Here is an 18929-nt window from a genome sequence, read left to right on the forward strand (position 1 = left end):
ACAGGAATAATATAAAAAAGTATTAATGGTAACACAGATTAACTCCTAAAAGAAATAAAGAGAACCTAAAGAATGTAGGAATAAGGCTAGGTGTGGTGGCTCATGCCTATATTCTCAGCACTTTGGAAGGCTGAAGGAGGAGGACTGCTTGAGCCAGAGAGTTCAAGAGTAGCATAGGCAACATAGGAAGACCCTATTTCTACTATATATATATATATTTTTTTTTAATTTTTATTTATTTATTTTAAGATAGAGTCTCACTCTGTTGTCCAGGCTGGAGCGCAGTGGCGTGATCTCGGCTCACTGCAAGCTCTGCCTCCCAGGTTCATGTCATTCACCTGCCTCAGCCTCCAGAGCAGCTGGGACTACAGGCGCCCGCCACCACGCCCAGCTAATTTTTTTCGTATTTTTTGGTAGGGACAGGGTTTCACTGTGTCAGCTAGGATGGTCTCGATCTCCTGACCTCGTGATCCACCTGCCTCGGCCTCCCAAAGTGCTGGGATTACAGATGTGAGCCACCGCACCTGACCAAAAAATACATGTTTATATTAGCCAGGTGTGGTAGTGCATGCCTGTGGTCCCAGCCACTGGGGAGGCTGAAATGGGAGGATCTCTTGAACCCAGAAAGTTAAGGCTGCAGTGAGCCATGATCGCACTGCTGCTCAACAGCCTGGATGACAGAGGGAGATCCTATCTCAAACAAACAAACAAAAAAAGAATATAGAAATAGCAGATGCAGAGAGCAACCACTCTGTAAGGCAGATGGAGAGTACCCAAGGAAGGAACATACTTAAAAGACTCCCCCCAAACTGCCAACCTCCTCTCCCCCCATGCCAGGCTAAGATACAGATCTTCTTGGGGCAGATGTGGCTGTAGCAACTGGGTAATAGAGAAGTTCACTGACATGCCGCAGATTAGAGCTAGAGAGCTGGAAGCATCAGCTGGGGTACTGGTAAAGCTTTCAGGGAAGCTGCCCGCTAGGATGTCATTGAGACTTGCTGGAAAGCCACCTGCCGGGGAGCTGACAAGGCTAACTGGGAAGCTTCCCGTTGGCTTCCCGACATAAGAGCAAGAAGGAAAAGCACCAGAACCAGGAGTTGAGCACCTTTCTTGGCAGTGTCCCTCCAGCACCACCTACTGATGTGGATAACTTTGTGCCTGCTGGCAAAGGAGAAATATTTTGAAGGTCCAGGTCCAATATCACAAAGCAGAGCAAAGATGGGTGGATTAGGAGCTAAGGGGCATAATCAGCATAGCCTCCTTCACTCATGTTACACTGCTTACTTTTCACATTGCACAATTACAAGGAGTAAGTAATTCTAAAATATTTTGTACTTTTGCCATACGTGGTACTTCAGTTTCAGTTTTCAGCTCAATTAGGAGCCATGCAACATCTGAAAGACCAGTTGGAACAACGGACACGCATGATAGAAGCAAATATTCATCGGCAACAAGAAGAACTAAGAAAAATTCAAGAACAACTTCAGATGGTCCATGGCCAGGGGCTGCAGGTAGTTGTTATATTTGAACACAAACAAAGCATCCCATTCACATTTTGGATTTCTAGCAAAGTTAACTTTTCTTAATTAAAAGTGAGATGCAAGAGATATGTTTTATCAATTCAGTTAAATATTCACTGGTTACCTACTCAGTATGATTATACTTTACAGTCTCTAAAGATAATTCATTCCTGAGGGTATTTCTGTCAACATCCTTGTTTCTCCAGTCATCTTTTTTACCAGTCCAAATTTTAGTAAGTTTGAATCCATAATATAAAAATTATATTTTACATCAAGTTTTAGGTACCTCTTGGGTACAGAATTTATAAATCAATCATCAGTAATATTTTTATTAAACTACCAGTATGTATGATTCAAATTAGTCTTACATGACCAACCAGCAGGACCACTCCAGGAGACTATGACTTTGGTAAAGGGAAACGGAGTGAAAACTACTTCTCTCTGATGTTATAAAGTATAAATGATAAGTGATACAGAGCTGTCAGTCCACAGACTGAGTAGCACCGAGTTACACTTTTTCTGACAATTGGAAACATAGAATTAAGATAACTGAAAGACTGAATATGAAGTTTCGTGTTTTATTCACTAATTATTTATTGCTGATTCTTCAAAGTGACTTAACCTTGTTACTTGCTTTTTAAATGTACTCTGTAGCTTGATTTTGCCCTCTTTTTAATGCTTTCATTCTTCTTTTCAATCTACAAAGCTCATTTTAACATAATCTTTATTTTTAAAGATGTTTTTGCAGCAATCAAATCCTGGGTTGAATTTTGGTTCTGTTCAACTTTCTTCTGGAAATTCATCTAACATCCAGCAACTTGCACCTATAAATATGCAAGGCCAAGTTGTTCCTACTAACCAGATTCAAAGTGGAATGAATACTGGACACATTGGCACAACTCAGCACATGATACAACAACAGACTTTACAGAGTAGTACATCAACTCAGGTAATGTTACTGAGCACAGCGGGCTATGGAGTGGTTAGTGTTTGGAATGCACACTATTGCTGAAACAGAAATAAAGCTCTAATGATAAAATATCATTTCAAAATTTAATCATATTTAGAAAGCATAGCATTGAAGGTGATCATGAAAATATTTTGTGCTAATCATGTTAGTATCAAATATTTTCAACTTTTTGTTTTTTTTTTTTGAGACAGAGTTTTGCTCCTGTTGCCCAGGCTGAAGTGCAATGGCATGATCTTAGCTCACTGAAACCTCTGCCTCCTGGGTTCAAGTGATTCTCCTGCCTCAACCTCCTGAATAGCTGGGATTACAGGCACCCGCCACCACGCCGGGCTAATTTTTGTATTTTTGTTAGAGATGGGGTTTCACCATGTTGGCCAGGCTGATCTCGAACTCCTGACCTCAGGTGATCGCCCACCTCAGCCTCCCAAAGTGCTGGGATTACAGGCATGAGCCACTGCACCCAGCCGAGCTTTAAAATATATCACAATCTGTTTAAAGGTGTAGTCTAGTAATTATACCAAGTTACTATAACTTAGACTATTTCTGTATGTTAAAAAGGTATGACTTGCTCAAGAGGCTGACCAGGAAGCCTGCTGGTGCAGAATAGACTGTTGGGGGAAGGGGCAGTAATGGTTTATTGACTATTCCAGAAAATATTGGCAATTACTGTACATCTGTGACTGTGAATCCCAAGGATTTAAATGAAAAATAGCAAAATACCCACTAATTAGTTATTCACTTTGGGCATTTAACAGAAATTCTTTGGGTATATTTTATGTCATCTCTATTATAGTCACACTTCTTTCTAAAGTCATAGCTTACCTTCCAGCAAGATATTCCAGACTAATTCATTCTCAATTACCACGAGTCATTCCTTCGTGGTTATATTTCTCCCAGAGTAATATATCCTGCCACTTCTTTCTCTGTCATATTGTCATATTGTTAGAATGATGAATTCTAGCATACTTCCCAAATGATTATTTTCAGTTAATCTGTCTATAAAATCTCTCTTTATTTTTAACAGAGTCAACAAAATGTACTGAGTGGGCACAGTCAGCAAACATCTCTACCCAGTCAGACACAGAGCACTCTTACAGCCCCACTGTATAACACTATGGTGATTTCTCAGCCTGCAGCCGGAAGCATGGTCCAGATTCCATCTAGTATGCCACAAAACAGCACCCAGAGTGCTGCAGTAACTACATTCACTCAGGACAGGCAGATAAGGTAGTTGTCATATTTCATTTGTTATTTTGAAAATTGTAAACCGATTAATTAGAAAACAATACTGTGATTTTTTAATCAAATTTTTTAATGTGACTTTAATGTGTTGCTCACTGCAGCCAGTGTTTAAATTTGAAATAAAAACACATAATTTATTCATTGTTTAAAGACTTCATAATTAAAGGGTAACAACAAATTTTGTTTCTTGTCCAAAAATGTGCTGCAAGATATTATAGAATACAGATTCTACAGCACATTGTTAGAAAAGGTTTATGACAGGCTCTGTGTCACTGTGAATCTTTTGTCTTTTCAATATAGACGCTAGAGAATGTCCATGTAGTAACAGTGGTTAGGGTAGCTTACCTTTTTTAAGTTTGTTAAATGCTCAAAATATGTTGTCTCAAATTGTCATTTATTAAAAGAAAATGTACATGAGGGCCTTCTTTTATTTCCCGGATAAGAAAAAAGTAAATTTTCAGTAATTAGCCAAGGGGTCTATAGCTAGCTAAGGTGATGAGGGAGGGAGCTCTGAACACAGAGCTTGGTGTCATCATTTCAATGCTCAAGTGCTTAAACATGTATTACAGAAAGGTTTTGTGGCCTGCTCTGGAAAAACAATCATCTAGGACTTATTTTAGTGCACTGATCACGTGAGCAGCGCCCATTCTATCCAATATATAGTTTTTTTATCCCTCACCCCCACCATCCTCCTCCAAAGTCTATTATATCACTCTGTATGCCTTTGCTGTACCCATAGCTTAGCTCCCACTTACCAGTGAGAATATATAGTATTTGGTTTTCCATTTCTGAGTTACTTCACTTAGAATAATGGCCTCTACCTCCATCCAAGTTGCTGCAGAATGCATTATTTTATTCTTTTTTTATGGCTGAGTAGTAGTCCATGGTGTATACATACCACATTTTCTTCATCTACTCACTGGTTGATGGGCACTTAGGTTGATTCCATATCTTTGGAATTGTGAATTGTACTGCATATGCATATAAACATATGTATGCAGTTGTCTTTTTGATACAATGACTTCTTTTCCTTTGGGTAGATACCCAGTAGTGGGATTGCTGGATCAAATGGTAGATCTACTTTTACTTCTTTGAGAAATCTCACATTCCCACCAGCAGTGTGTATTGTTTTTTGACTTTTTAATAATGGCCAGTCTGGCTGGGGTAAGGTGATATTTAACTGTGGTTTTAAGTTGCGTTTCCCTGAACATCTATCTATTGAGGAGGACAGAAACCACATCTTAGCAAACATTTGAAGGCCTACCTAGATGAGTATGGCATTGTCCCTTCCCCAAGGGAAAGACCAGACTAGTAAAAGCAATAGAAAGATAAACAAATCAGTATTGTTTGGTATGATGAATACTTTAGAGTATTCTAAAGAGAAAGGAAGTGAGCAGTTTTTTGTTTTTGTTTTTTTGTTTTTGTTTTGTTGTTTTGTTTTTGTAAGCAGTTTCATGGGTTGAGTCAAGCAGGTGAATAACAGTGTGGTCAGGAAAGCTTCACAAAGGCAGAGATACTTGCCCGGACTCTTCAAGAGCTTGGCTTTTGGTGTGAGTGTGGGCACGGAGTCTAGGGAAGCATTCTGGGCAGAGGGAGTCGTGTATACAAAGCTGCAGAAGTGTGAGTTACACGAAAGCAGATTAAAGAAAATGATCTTATCACATTTACCAGTGAGCCATGGGCTAATTCAGATGTTAATTTCATTTAAGATTACAGAGAAATCAGCACTTAGCACTTCTGTGACTAAGTGTACTTTGTAAATATTACTTATTTCTTTGGGCTTTCTTAATATGGACAATTTTAATTCTTTATAGTTTTGCATTAAAGTATTTGGTTGTGTAATATATAAAATACAGTATTTTCAAGATCTGTACTAAGTGTAATATTATATACTTTAAACAGTTTGTAAGTACAGTTATGTCATGCCACATCTATGTTAGAGTCATATCTCACTGTAATGACCAATGTTATAAACTAACTTCATCTCACAGAAAAGGCAAATGGAAATAATATTGTTCCACAAAGAAGCATCATTTTTTTGTGTTATTGTTCTTTCATTTCAATAAGCAAAAGGAAGCAGGGAAAGAGGGAAACATTAATGAATTCTAGCACAGCAGATGCTATGCTGCATTGATAAATTCATAAATTGAGAGGAGTTTTGTTCACTGTTAGAATGTCATTTGGTTTTGAATTATATTTATAAGATACAATTTTGTGTAAATTTCTTCTGTAAACCTAGAGTTTAAAAAAATTACATTATGATAGCTTTGTTTATTCTTGAACTGTGTGCCAGTATAGCAGATGAATCATGTACCACATGTATCTGCCTCCCTGGTACCTAGTAATTTTATAAAAAGAAAAAGGTTCTTTTTTTATAGATTTTTAAAAAAATTTATTGTGGAAAAATGCAAATGACATAAAGTATACAGTTCCTTGTCATTGAGTACGGTTGTTACCATCTCCAGAACTGTTTTCATCTTCCCAAACAGAAACTCCATACCCATTATTCAAGTCCCCATTCTTCTCTCCCCAGTCCTGGGCAACCACCATTCTATTTTCTGCCCCTGTAAATTTGACTAGTCTAAGTACCTCATATAAATGAAATCATACAGTATTTGTCCTTTTGTGAATGGCTTATTTTACTTAGGATAATGTTCTCAGGGTTCATCCATGTTACAGCAGTTGTCAGAATTTCTTTCCTTTTTAAGGCTAAGTAATATTCCACTCTACTGTGTTTTACTTATTCATTCCATCTGTCAATGGAGTCTTGGGTTGCTTCTACTTTTTGGCTCCTGTGAATAACGCTGCTTATGATTATGGGTGTACAAATATCTCTTTGAGTCCCTGCTTTCATTTTGGGGGGTTATGTAAGCAGAAGTGGAATTCCTTCATATAGTAATCCTATAGTAAATTTTTTGAGGAACTGCATACTGTTTTCCATAGTGGCTGCACCATTTTTACATTCCCACCAGCACTGCGCAAGATTTCTCTACTTGCTTGCCAACACTGGTCATTTTCTGTTGTTGTTTGTCTTTTATAGTAGCCATCCTGATGGGTATAAAGTAGCCTCTTGTTGTGGTTTTGATTTGTATTTCCCTAATGGTTAGTGATGTTGAGCATCTTTTCATGTGCTGATTAGCCATTTGTGTATCTTCTTTGGAGAAATGTTTGTTCGAGTTTGACCTTTGCCCATTTTTTTAATTGGGTTGATTGTTGGTGAGTTGAAGGAGCTCTTAGACATTCTGGTTATTAATCCCTTATCAGAAAGATGATAGGCAGTTATTTTCTCTCATCTGTGGGATGGGAGAGTTACCTTTTTACTCTGTTGATAATGCCCTTTGATTCACAAGATGTTTAATTTAATATAGTCCAGTTTATCTGTTTATCTGTTCTTTTGTTGCCTGTACTTTCAGTATCATATCCAAAAAATTACTGCTAATGTCAGTTGCTAGTTATTGCTAAATCCATTGTCATGAAGCTTTTCCCCTATGTTTTCTTCTAAGAGTTTTATAGCATTAGCTCTTATGTTTTGGTCTTTGGTCCATTTCAAGTTAATCTTTGTCTATGATGTGAGGTAAGGATCTAACTTTATCCTTTTGAATGTGGATATCCAAAAATGTTTTGTATTTTTGTTACACGTTGATCTTGCTGTATGAATTGTTTGTTTTACTGTTATACCAAAGGGAATCTTTTAAAATGAAACAAAGTAGGAATATACAGACCTTGAAAAACTAAATTGGCAATGTCATTGGGTATTATCTTAGGTAAGTATTTACTCCACTGCCTTTTATGATGTATACCTTGTACTTTGGACTCCAATTTTTTTCCTTCTTTCTTCTAACAGATTTTCTCAAGGTCAACAACTTGTGACCAAATTAGTGACTGCTCCTGTAGCTTGTGGGGCAGTCATGGTACCTAGTACTATGCTCATGGGCCAGGTGGTGACTGCATATCCTACTTTTGCTACACAACAGCAACAGTCACAGACATTGTCAGTAACACAGCAGCAGCAGCAGCAGAGTTCCCAGGAGCAGCAGCTCACTTCAGTTCAGCAACCATCTCAGGCTCAGCTGACCCAGCCACCGCAACAGTTTTTACAGGTAATTCTCGCCATGGGGAAGCTGCTTGAAACTCATTACTTTCATGTAATGAAATTAAGCATTAAGTGAACAGTTTTGTGAGTGATGTGAAAAATTCACAAAGCTTATTGTACAGTTTAAATCTCTACAAAGATAGAAAGCTGTCCTGGTTGGCAATTTTTTTTCTTCCCTTGTTCAGTCATTGGAAGACTTTAGACCTGCCTTTGGGTATACCCAGTTATCAGAACTGCTGGACAGAGTGAGTGGCCTACTTCCTGCCCACCTGTTTTCTCAGTCTCTGGCTAGAGTTTCTGGAACTTAAGCAAGTACCTCTTTCCTCCTTTTTCTAGCCAACCATAAATTCTGCTCTGTACAGAGCAGGGATTTCTTTTTTCTGGTATGGGTGTTACCTTAAATTATTTTGTTGAATTCAATCTTATTATAATTTTTGAGTTATAAATTAGTATCAGAGGAGAAATACCGTGGAGGTGTAGTATATGTATGAGCTAAGTATATGTATAGCTAAGAACTTGGACTGTAAAGTCTAGCTGCCCTGGGGGTGAGTCACTGCTGCACCACGTACTGCGTGACCTTTGGCAGGTTGCTTACTCTTGCTAAACGTCACGTGTAAAGTGGAGGTTATAATAGTTGATACCTCATGGATTAATAATGCTTGTAAATCACCGAATATAAGAAAGACAAGGCACATAGCTGTTATTTGTGACTGCTATATTGACAAATGTCATAGACACTTGGATTAGCCAAAATATAGACACAGATACCATGTAGATAAATCAGACCATCTCTCCTTATCTATGGGATACAGAAGAAAGTCACTAGGGCGAGATCCTCATCAGAGAAATGAGCGAAACCCTTATCTGGACCTCAGGATCCTCACTAGAAATCCACCTTTTCCCCTTCTGGCCTAGCTGGAGCAATTTTGAATGTAGGCTAGCCTGGAAGTGTACTAGAGACCACTTCATCTAGGCCGGGCACTTATCATTAATTTCTGAGTTATACAACATGTGATGTGATTATTGTATTCTATATTTGGGCACAAATATAGTCTTAATTTGTCACCCTTTGTGTGCTGGTCCAAATATAATCCTTGTCTGTGGTGTGGAAAACTAAAACAGGCTCGTTGCCATCATATCTGATAGTCATACAGTCTCTTAGACTTTAAGCCTATGCTGCAGACATAACTGGGGTAGCTACTCTTACAAATAAAGAAATAACAAAAATTTAAAACAAGTTCTAAATTATTATGTAGGGAAAATATATCCAATGAGAATTAAGCATAAGCTAAAAAAAGGAGAGGACCTGCCTTAACATCTCAGTCTTCTAAGTTATCAAGGAACAAAGGCCCTTACAAGAATAAACATTCTCAAAAAAGAAAAAAAAATGGCATCCCAAAGACATAGGGCCCACAAAGAAATAAGATAGGCAATACCTCTCATAAATACACTTGTATGTAGGTAATAAATACACAACTTGGCCTTTCTAAATTATGTAACACCTAGTTCTAAAACATGCTCCTGTTGTAATCTTATAAGGCTCGTAAGTATCCTGAAGTCTTTGCCTTACACAGCTTTTCCTAGTAACAAAGAGCGAAAGAAAACTCTGAAGGTCCTTGACAAGGTGTAGTGGTCTTTAAGGTTTGTCAAGAATTTGCTCTTTTGTGTGTGTGTGTGCATGTTTCTTTCATGTACATTTGCAAAAATCGCCCACCACAGCTCCATTTTGAAATTAAGAACCCTGCATCAAGTTGTACTGTCAGTAATAGGGAAAGGACTTTCATTGTAAAAATTGACTTTCTTTCCGTTAACGTTTTTTTGTATCCGAGAGTTTCACGTTAATGAACAGCACGTCAGAAGTAAAAATTTGGTGAAAGGAACGGAAGCTCATATATTTGAGTCTTGCCCAAAGTCACACAGCTTACTTATGTAAATGGCAGAGCAAAACTCAAATGCAGGCTTCTGTCTGCAAATCCTGTGCCTTTTTTCATTTGTTTTGTTTTGTCTGTCTGTATACCACACTGCTACTTACCGGACCTAAGGCTCCAACTTTGCCCTCATAATTATGATGCTTTTAAATAATATTAATATTTAATCTTTATTAAGAGCCCAGTGTGGTAGGCACTGTTATTCCTATTTTGTAAAGAAAGAAACTGAGGCCCAGAGAAGTAAACAGCTTGACCAGGTCACACATGTGGTAAGTAGGGCAGCCCAAGTTTGAACCATTCAGTCTACCTCAGGGCCCACGGTCCTGGCAGCTTAACTGTGCCGCTCTAACCAGCTGAGCGAACCTGTGTGGAGAAGGCATTGTCTGTTTGGCCTAGGAGTATTTGTTTTTCATATAGTCATAACTATGCTCAAATTTTGTAATTTAAAATATGGGTCTTTAGGACATAAAGTGAAAGAACATGTGTGATTTGGCTCAAGATATAGATTGCTTTCTATACCATAAAATCTGCAGCTGAGATTCCTGTAAAAAATGAAACTCTCTCATACTTTCAGAAAGAGGGAAGACCGACCTCATAAGCATTTTCCAAATTAGAATTTTTAAACCAGAGCGTGAAAGTGGTATGCATTATGTAGAATTTTAAGGATTTTGTCCCTATGGACGGGAGAGTGTGAGTAAATCTTGCATGGGTGGCATAAAGGGAGTAAAGCAATGCTACATAATCCATTTGTTTTTTAGACTTCTAGGTTGCTCCATGGGAATCCCTCAACTCAGCTCATCCTCTCTGCTGCATTTCCTCTACAACAGAGCACCTTCTCTCAGTCACATCACCAGCAACATCAGTCTCAGCAACAGCAGCAACTCAGCCGGCACAGGACTGACAGTTTGCCCGACCCTTCCAAGGTTCAACCACAGTAGCACACGTGCTTCCTCTCTGACATCAAGGGAGGAAGGGGATGGCCCATTAAGAGTTACTCAAATGACCTGAGGAAAGGAGGAAAAGTTCCAGCAGTTTCATGAGATGCGGTATTGAGTGTTCTAGTTCCTGGAATTAGTTGGCAGAGAAAATGCTGCCTAGTGCTACCGATGTACATTAAATACCAGCCAGCAGGAGCTGATCATAGGGGCATAGCCAATTCTGACAGTGTTTTAGTTGCCCGGATATTTTTGATGGAAAAAGAATATGTTGCCAAATGTTAAGAAGCTCAGCTATGAAATGACCTCCAGGGAATCAGAAAGGCACTAATGATGTTAGTAACTTTTAGTGGTTCTGTGCCTCTTACCAAGTGTTACAGAGGACGTACCACTGCCATGTCAGGGGTTTGCTTACAGTGATGCCATGAAGACAGTCCAGTAGACTTGGTAGCGACCCCCTCCCCCGACCCCTCTCCCTTTTCAGATAATGATGGAACAGTAATTACTTTCAGAATGTTGTGTGGGTTCAAATTCTCTATGTACAGATGATGTAAAAATATGTATATGTCTGGATAAAAGGAGAGAAAGCAAAACATTTTGTATGCTGCATGAAAGCGTTATCTCTTCCTTACAGGTATGAGCACCTTTCCTGAGATTCTGACACCATGTGCAAACTGATCCATCCTCTGTTTTTCCTTTTGTTTACAACACAATAGTGTTCTGTTCACTTTTCCGGGGCACAAGTTTTTTTGTTCATACTTTGGCTGTGATGTCACAGTTTGTTCAGTGAGGTATGATGTGCTGCTGGGAATGGATTTTTTTTTTTCAGGTTAAATTATTGATACAACAGGATTTTCAAGTTACTCAGAAATATCCCTCATTTCATTATTTTTCAATTATGTTTGAAAACAGAATTTGCACTGCTTTATTTTAGGTGGTTGGGAGTTTTGATTGCATATTTTGTTATAGTTCATAGTTGGAAATATTTGTGTAAATGGTTTTCAACAAGCCTGAAAGTAATTTCAAGAATGTTTCAGTTATAGAGGTAAAATTTGCACACAAAACATCTTAGGCACTTTTTAACATTCTCAATCATGGGAATTTTAACTTTTGAGATTTGTTGAAATATTTTTTATTATCCTTCACAATTTCAGTGCTTCTTTTAGTCAGAAATGATTCAGGGTTATTTGAGGGGGAAAAACCCCATAGTGCCTTGATTTTAATTCAGGTGATAACTCACCATCTTGAACTCATTGTCCGGTTTCCGTAGCAGTTTTACAACCTTAGTACCTTTTTAACAGCATGTGGGTGTCAGTGTCATCATTAGTCTCCTAATAAGTTCCTTTGAAGACTGCTATCAGTCTCTTGGACTGGAGATACAAATAATTTAGAAATAAAAGATGACAACCTAACACTATCATAGTTATTAATGTGATCCTAAAATGGTTTCCTAAATCAGCATTTTTCTTTAAAGTTAGTCATTTAAGAATTTACCAGAAATATTTGCTCAATATGATCTTGATATTCCTACAAAGAAAAAAAGAAGGGATAGGGATTTGGCTATGCCTTCACTACAACACTAAAATATTGTAACTCACATGCCTTCTAAACGTGAACTAAGATTTCCTTGAGCAATATCATATTCTAAAAGTAGTAAATTCCAATACAAGTTACATACATTTTAAAAACACTTTATAGATTTTATGGTACTAATGAAATTTACAGTGATAGAACAAAAGAAGATTAGTAGAAAATACATTATTAGAATACAAAAAAGTTATTACTGAGGAAAGGGAGGAGAGGACAACAAGTGTAATAAATCAAAATTGACCTCAAAAAATGTGTAACAGAGTTGAGATTGTTAAAACAGAAAAGGTTCTGAACAATGAAAATTAATCTAAATGCAGAATTGCTAGGTAAAGAGGTCAGGGGAATGCTAAGCCAGTTCTTAAGACTTCTCTGTCCTCTGCTTTGCTGTTATCCTTAAGGCATATACTTTGTCTTTCTGCAGAAAATTCTACCTGGCCACAATTACTTTGAACATTAATGTTGAAAAAGAAAACAACCAAAGAAAATTGGTACTTACCCTTCTACAAGAGAAGTGCGACTAGATACCAATCAGTAATTAACATATCAAGGAGCTCGTCTAGCTCAATGACCATCCAGTAGAGATTTCCCACATTCCCATGAATATCAAGAATAGTTGTCAGAATATGTATGTACCTGAGCATACATACACAGACAAGGGGGATGTTGTGGAATATGGCAAAAGGATTGTTCTTCTCCCCTTTCAAATTGCCTTTCTTAACCTTATGCCATTCCATATATATCTGAGTTGTGCCTCATTTATTTATTGGCAATTCCTAGTGATATGGATTTAGCTAACAAAAGATATGAAGAACTATTGTATTAAGGCATGTCTTCTACATACCACACTTAAAAGATGGTGAACTGTGAGTACTACTTAGGTTGACAGCAACAAAGCATAAGACAAGCCCCAGGTAAATGTGTAAACTGTTTACTCACATTGTCCTACTCCAGCCCCTTCAATTATTTCCCATCTCCACAAATAGTTGGGGGAAAAAATTAAAATTTTCCTTTATGATTCTTACTGCTCTTCATAGCTCATCTTTTCCTGCTTAGAATTAACCATTGCTAATTTAAAGGAGCAGCTAGCTGCTTTTCTGTCAGTCTGAAGTGTAGTAGTGGAAGAAGTAGTAAGCACCAGCTGCCTCTTTGCTGCTTTGTTTTCCTCCTGCTTCTCTTAAATTTGGGGTGCAAAGCTATCCCGCCCTACACCCTGCCCCATGAAACTTGAGCATTCAAATGAAGATTCAGCAGTGTCTGTTCTTCATTCATTTCTATAGCCAAAGCTGTTTGTTAAAATCCCAAATCTTTATCATTTAAAGACACCAAATAGAAACACCTTCCAGCTTAAAGAGAAAAAAAAAGTCTCTTCCCTCTGCTTTACTCTCACAGGTATTCATCTTTCTTAAAAACACTTATTCTGGGTGGTACTTTTTAGGTAAGAAACTATTGAGTTTCAGGAAAAATGCCAGCTACTCTGCAGTTACCGTGCTTTGGATATACAGTTATCATAGTTTTGGGGGAGTCAGTATTGTTTAACAAATGCAAGTGAGAACTACAAGCGTTAATAAAGTTGCTCCTCAGAGCGGTGTCAGACCAGAACCCAGACACTTAAGTACTTCATTTTTGAGTGGAAAATATTGGAGGAACAAGTATGGGAGATGCTGGTAGCATGTGAGTAAATAACTACAGTCTAGCCTTCCAGCATCCCAAATTCCAGGGGTAACTTGAGAGTGCTGTGCTCTCCTTTGTCATTTGTATCTGGCTTAGGAATGTACTAGTAATAACAAGATGTCAGTGATTTTGAATAGTTTGTTGTAGATATTCAGTGCAAAATAGTGAAAATACTTGGATTCTTCAGAAGTGCTATAGTTGTTGGTCATTGCCTTAAAGCAGTCTCCTTGACGTTAGGAGCACTGAAGCAGTCCAGCTCCATCAAGAGCACTGTGTTGAAGGGAGAAGAACCCTTGTTCAAGAAGCCTTAGAAAGGGATCCTTAAAATAGTACTCTACGCAGACAAGTGAAAATTCTTTTAAACTGGATATTACTCAACATGTTTTCAGATGTTTCCACTACACTGAGGCAAACTTTTTAAAAGTGGAATGCAAATAGCATTTTACTTTAGTATTTCTGCTTTTTTCTTTGTTTCTTTGGTAATTGAAAGTTTGTTGATGAATATTTGTGTAAAACTCATTCAAGTCTATAACCTTTCCAATTACCTGTGGCCCTGTCTTAGTCCCACGGGAGTCCCTGTTGGAAGGGGTAAACACTGGATATTAATGTTGCTGAGTGAGTCTTTCTAGCTAGGACAAGCTGATTGGAATTTCTGAATGGTAGAGAAGAAACAGCACAAAGGCACTTGCCATTTTAAGTGTTTGGAGAAAGAGAACCTTTTAAGTTTGGATTGGGTGAGCTTTCTTCTAAAAGGAGCTTCTGAAGTAATTGCAAAGGAATAGAATCGACTATTTTTATAGCATATTTAATATATTTGTATATAACTATGAGTATAATAGGAACCCTCTACATGCCTCCCACTTTTCTAATTTACTTCCCCTTTTGCCATAGCACTAGTATAGCCTCATCCGCATGGGTAATGTGCCTATTGTCAGCCTACCAAAAGATAGTGCTGCTGCTTTATGAGACAGGTGAGAAGACCCAGCTCTCATGCCTGGGGATCCTTTACGGAAGGAATAGCACACACTTTTAAAACAACATACCACAGTCTAAAATCATCATTTGGAAATGTAACAAGCACTTTATTGCAATTACTCATTTTGATAAAGTTTATTCTTAGGCGTTAACCAATTCTGAAGGATCCCCAAATCATCACTTAGGTGAAATTATATAAAATGACACATTTCTGAGAAATGTTTAGATCCAGTGAACCGTAGTTGGTTTATGGGAGCGATTTCAAGATAGCCAAATGAACTTTGACTTTTGTTTTGAATGTGGTGGAGTCAAGAGATTGTAGATGCCTAGTTTGATTTAAACACTATTGTAAACCTATCTTGCCTATTGTGTGGACACCAAAAGAGACCAATGAGCCTGTTTATTTTTCAGAGGTCTAGGAAAATTGCATCCGTGTGAGTAGATGTACAGAACTAATCTAAAAGTGATTGCTAGTAATATTTTAGAATATAATAATTTCAAGAATTATTCTGAGTGTTTTAAATGTGCCCTGAAATGTTGGCATGTCATTTCAGCGTTTCCATTTGAATTGCTCTTGTAATATTTTTGCACAAAAAGGACTGAGAAAAAGACTACTTTGGTTAAAGGAAAAAAAGTAGAATTTGATCTTTAATTTTAATGTCTCCCGTGGAAACACTGGGGATGAATTTTGTTGACACAGTTATTCAGGATATTTAAAACAGTGTTGAACAGCTCACAAGAAATTAAGCAAACTTGGATTTTTAAAATTAAAATACTTTCTTTCCATGTGACTGTTTTGCATAGTTTTTTCCCCCTATGTCATAACACTACATTCCTTTTCTTAAATAAAATACTCTGCAGGTTTTGTTGTGAGTGTTTAACAGTATTTTCTAAGCTGCCTGGGTTTCCTCAGGGAAACATTATTTAGTGGAATAATTTATGGAGAGACTGTTAAGTGAAATTCCATCACCACCACCAGCAAACACTGAGGTGCTGCATTAAGTGACAATCAAACTAGTAAGTATTTATGAAAGAATTTAGAAAGGGATTCAAAGAAGCAATTGCTTTGAAAACAGTTCTCTGGGGTTGTTGAATAGAAATGGCTAAATGTATTTATTTGTATTTTAAAATATCTGTATGTTCTCTTTTCTCATCAAAGTGATTTCAGTGTCATGTATTTAATTTGTGGTTTGTTTTGTTTTGCACCATATTCTTCTTAGAGAACTGGCTCTGGTTTGGGGTGCAGTCACCAACTCTCACGATAATCTTTACAGACAGTCTGAACCTACTTTACTTCAGGACGGCAGTGGAGGGGCCGACTCCAGAAGCCCCTGCACTTCCCTCAAGTCATCTAAGAAAGAATTTTAAAAATAACTTCTTTCAAATCTGGTTCATATAGTTCCAACCTTTTTCTAGTTTCACTTGCTGCCTTCTCTGTTTTATGGGCACTTTTTGTATGATTACTTCCCCAACACAGCCAAAGGCCAGTATGACAACCAATGGCACACGATGCCTCTATTTTGCCCAACTGGGGAAATGTTAGTAAAAGAAATAGCATCTTTTAATGGCTGTCATTATATCCATATTAAAATCCATTTAAAGTTCTTAAATTTGATGGAATGTATACAGGCTGAAAACTTCTAAAAAATGTTTGCTGTCTTTAACATGGTGTCATGTTACTTGGTCCTTTGAAAACAAAACAAAACTTCCATACACAGCACTGCCCAATAAAGCAGTGTTGGAATATTGGAAGCCTAGACATTTGAGGATCCTTCTTGGTCACATGCATTAGAACAGAATCCTCCACTTTAGGACTCAGAGAAGCTATGGAGTCCCACAGGCTAGGTATAGCACACAACTTAGAGAATGGTAGTTAAAGCACGTCAACCACAATTCAATGATCTAAAAAACATTTCTTAACTCTGAGGGTTAAAATGAAGACACAATGTTTTCAAATAAAAGCTTTTACATTTCTTAGGAAACAAACTGTGACATCGCTTTTAAAAATGACATTCAAATGTTTATAATGTGTGTTTTTGAGTTGGCTTGGACTAGTACAAGTTCAATGCTGGCAGTGGTTGTGCCAGTAGTTAAAATAAGTTGTTACTTTCAGATTGATGTCTTGTATAACCAGACAATCATCTTCAAGCAAAAAAATTGGCCAGGAAATGTCTTTATTTAAAAAAATATATATATATGTCAGCCAGAACAGCTATCACTTAGACCATTCTGGAATGATTTCGAAATCTTTACTATGGTACAAAGTTGGGGAAGGCCTCAGTATGGCACTTTCATATTCACTCTATGTAAAGATTGAAGCCCAAAGATGAGTTTAATTCAGTGCTGTATTGAAACCAGTCAGTGCAAAAAAAAAAAAAAAAAAAAAAAAAAAAATTTATCTTTGTAAATTTTTCATTGTTAACATCAGTTGGTAGTTGTTAAAACATGCACCAAATTCTTTATAATGTTCTGTGTAGTTCTCAATGTGATATTCTTGACGTTGCTGTCCTTACTGCTTGGTTCTTGGTTTTAAATTAAAAAGTAGATATAGCCCATCATTTTTACTTCCAAAACGGTGGAGCTAAAAGCGGCTAATTGATCTTAAGAATACCCTTTACTAAGGCAAAGATTTAATTGAAATCCAAATTGATTTACAGAAATGAAACTGACATTTTCCATTTGTTGTCTTCTGCCAAAATTCTGAATTGCATACACGCATGAGGGATAATGAATGGTTTCAACGGTGCTATATTAGGTTCTCTGATTTTCATGACCTATGTATGTTTGGAAATACAATATTGTATAAAATGTGGATCGTTTTGTTACCGATTTAATATTGCCATTTTAATTTGGTGTAACAATTGGTTACACTTGTTTTTCAAAGCTATTCTTTGAGGAGAAAGTCAAAGTGTTGTTAGCCTACCTCCACTCAGGCCTCTTGCTGTGTAATCATTATTCCAGGTGATGATGTGCATAGCTTTTAAAACTGCGTGTGCTATTATTCTGCTCTTTCCCATACTCTTGTCATGTAGTCAGAACCTAAACTTATAGCAAAAGAGCCAAGCAGTAGTTTTTTTGTAAATGGAAAAATAATTAGATCCAGACTTTGTTTCCTTCAATTTTAAAAATAAAAAATACCTCAGTGCTATGTTTTTCAGTATCACCTGCATTTCTCAAGAAATAATACCTGCTTCATGTGGCACATAACTTGTAAGAATCACATTTTGGATTTTAAAGAAAGACTATTAAATATTTTAAGATCACAATCAATGACATTTCCCTTTCTTTTATTCAACTATGGAGCCTAATTGCTGCAATAGCGATTTTTTGTAGCTTAGGTCTGACTTACCAAATTCTCAGAGGAATTATGTCCTGCTGCAAGATTGTGGTGCCTCAGAGTGCGACGCTGTTGTTATTTGCATATGAAGCTAGTATTGGGACTAAGCTATCTGAACTGAGGTTAGGCTATGATGGTACCAGCTACTCTCTACGAGTAATTGTCTCTTCTGATATTGGAAAAAACAGCCGGGCGCGGTGGCTCACGCTTGTAATCCTAGCACTTTGGGAGGCCGAGGTGGGTGGATCACCTAAGGTCAGGAGTTCAAGACCAGCCTGGCCAACATGGTAAAACCGTCTCTACTGAAAATACAAAAAATTAGCCGGGCGTGGTGGCAGGCACCTGTAATCCCTGCAACTTGGGAGGCTGAGGCAGGAGAATTGCTTGAACTCAGGAGGCGGACGTTGCAGGGAGCTGAGATCATGCCACTGCATTCCAGCCCGGGTGACAGAGTGAAACTCTGTCGCAAAAAAAAATTATTAGTAGGCCGAACATGGTGGCTCACAACTGTAATCCCGGCACTTTGGGAGGCTGAGGCAGGCGGATCACGAGGTCAGGAGTTCGAACCCCCATCTCTACTAAAAATACAAAAAATTAGTCAGGCATGGTGGTGCACGCCTGTAATCCCAGCTACTTGGGAGGCTGAGGCAGAAGAACTGCTTGAACCC

The 18929-nt window shown here is 37.7% G+C and overlaps 1 protein-coding gene across 14 annotated transcripts in view; it reads left to right on the top strand.

Moving 5' to 3' along the window:
* CLOCK (clock circadian regulator) overlaps positions 1-18190 on the top strand; it is a 119262-nt gene extending 101072 nt beyond the window's left edge. For all 14 annotated transcript variants that reach the window (XM_073017365.1, XM_037989425.2, XM_037989428.2 and 11 more), the window contains 5 exons: positions 1359-1511; positions 2257-2469; positions 3515-3717; positions 7577-7832; positions 10512-18190. In XM_073017365.1, the coding sequence (XP_072873466.1) occupies positions 1359-1511; positions 2257-2469; positions 3515-3717; positions 7577-7832; positions 10512-10691 (1005 nt within the window). In that variant the 3' untranslated portion in view covers positions 10692-18190. The remainder of the gene's footprint in view (positions 1-1358; positions 1512-2256; positions 2470-3514; positions 3718-7576; positions 7833-10511) is intronic.
* The last annotated feature ends 739 nt before the right edge of the window (positions 18191-18929 follow it).

This window comes from Chlorocebus sabaeus, chromosome 7 (assembly GCF_047675955.1).
Source record: "Chlorocebus sabaeus isolate Y175 chromosome 7, mChlSab1.0.hap1, whole genome shotgun sequence".
In the NCBI taxonomy this organism is placed as follows: Eukaryota; Metazoa; Chordata; class Mammalia; order Primates; family Cercopithecidae; genus Chlorocebus; species Chlorocebus sabaeus.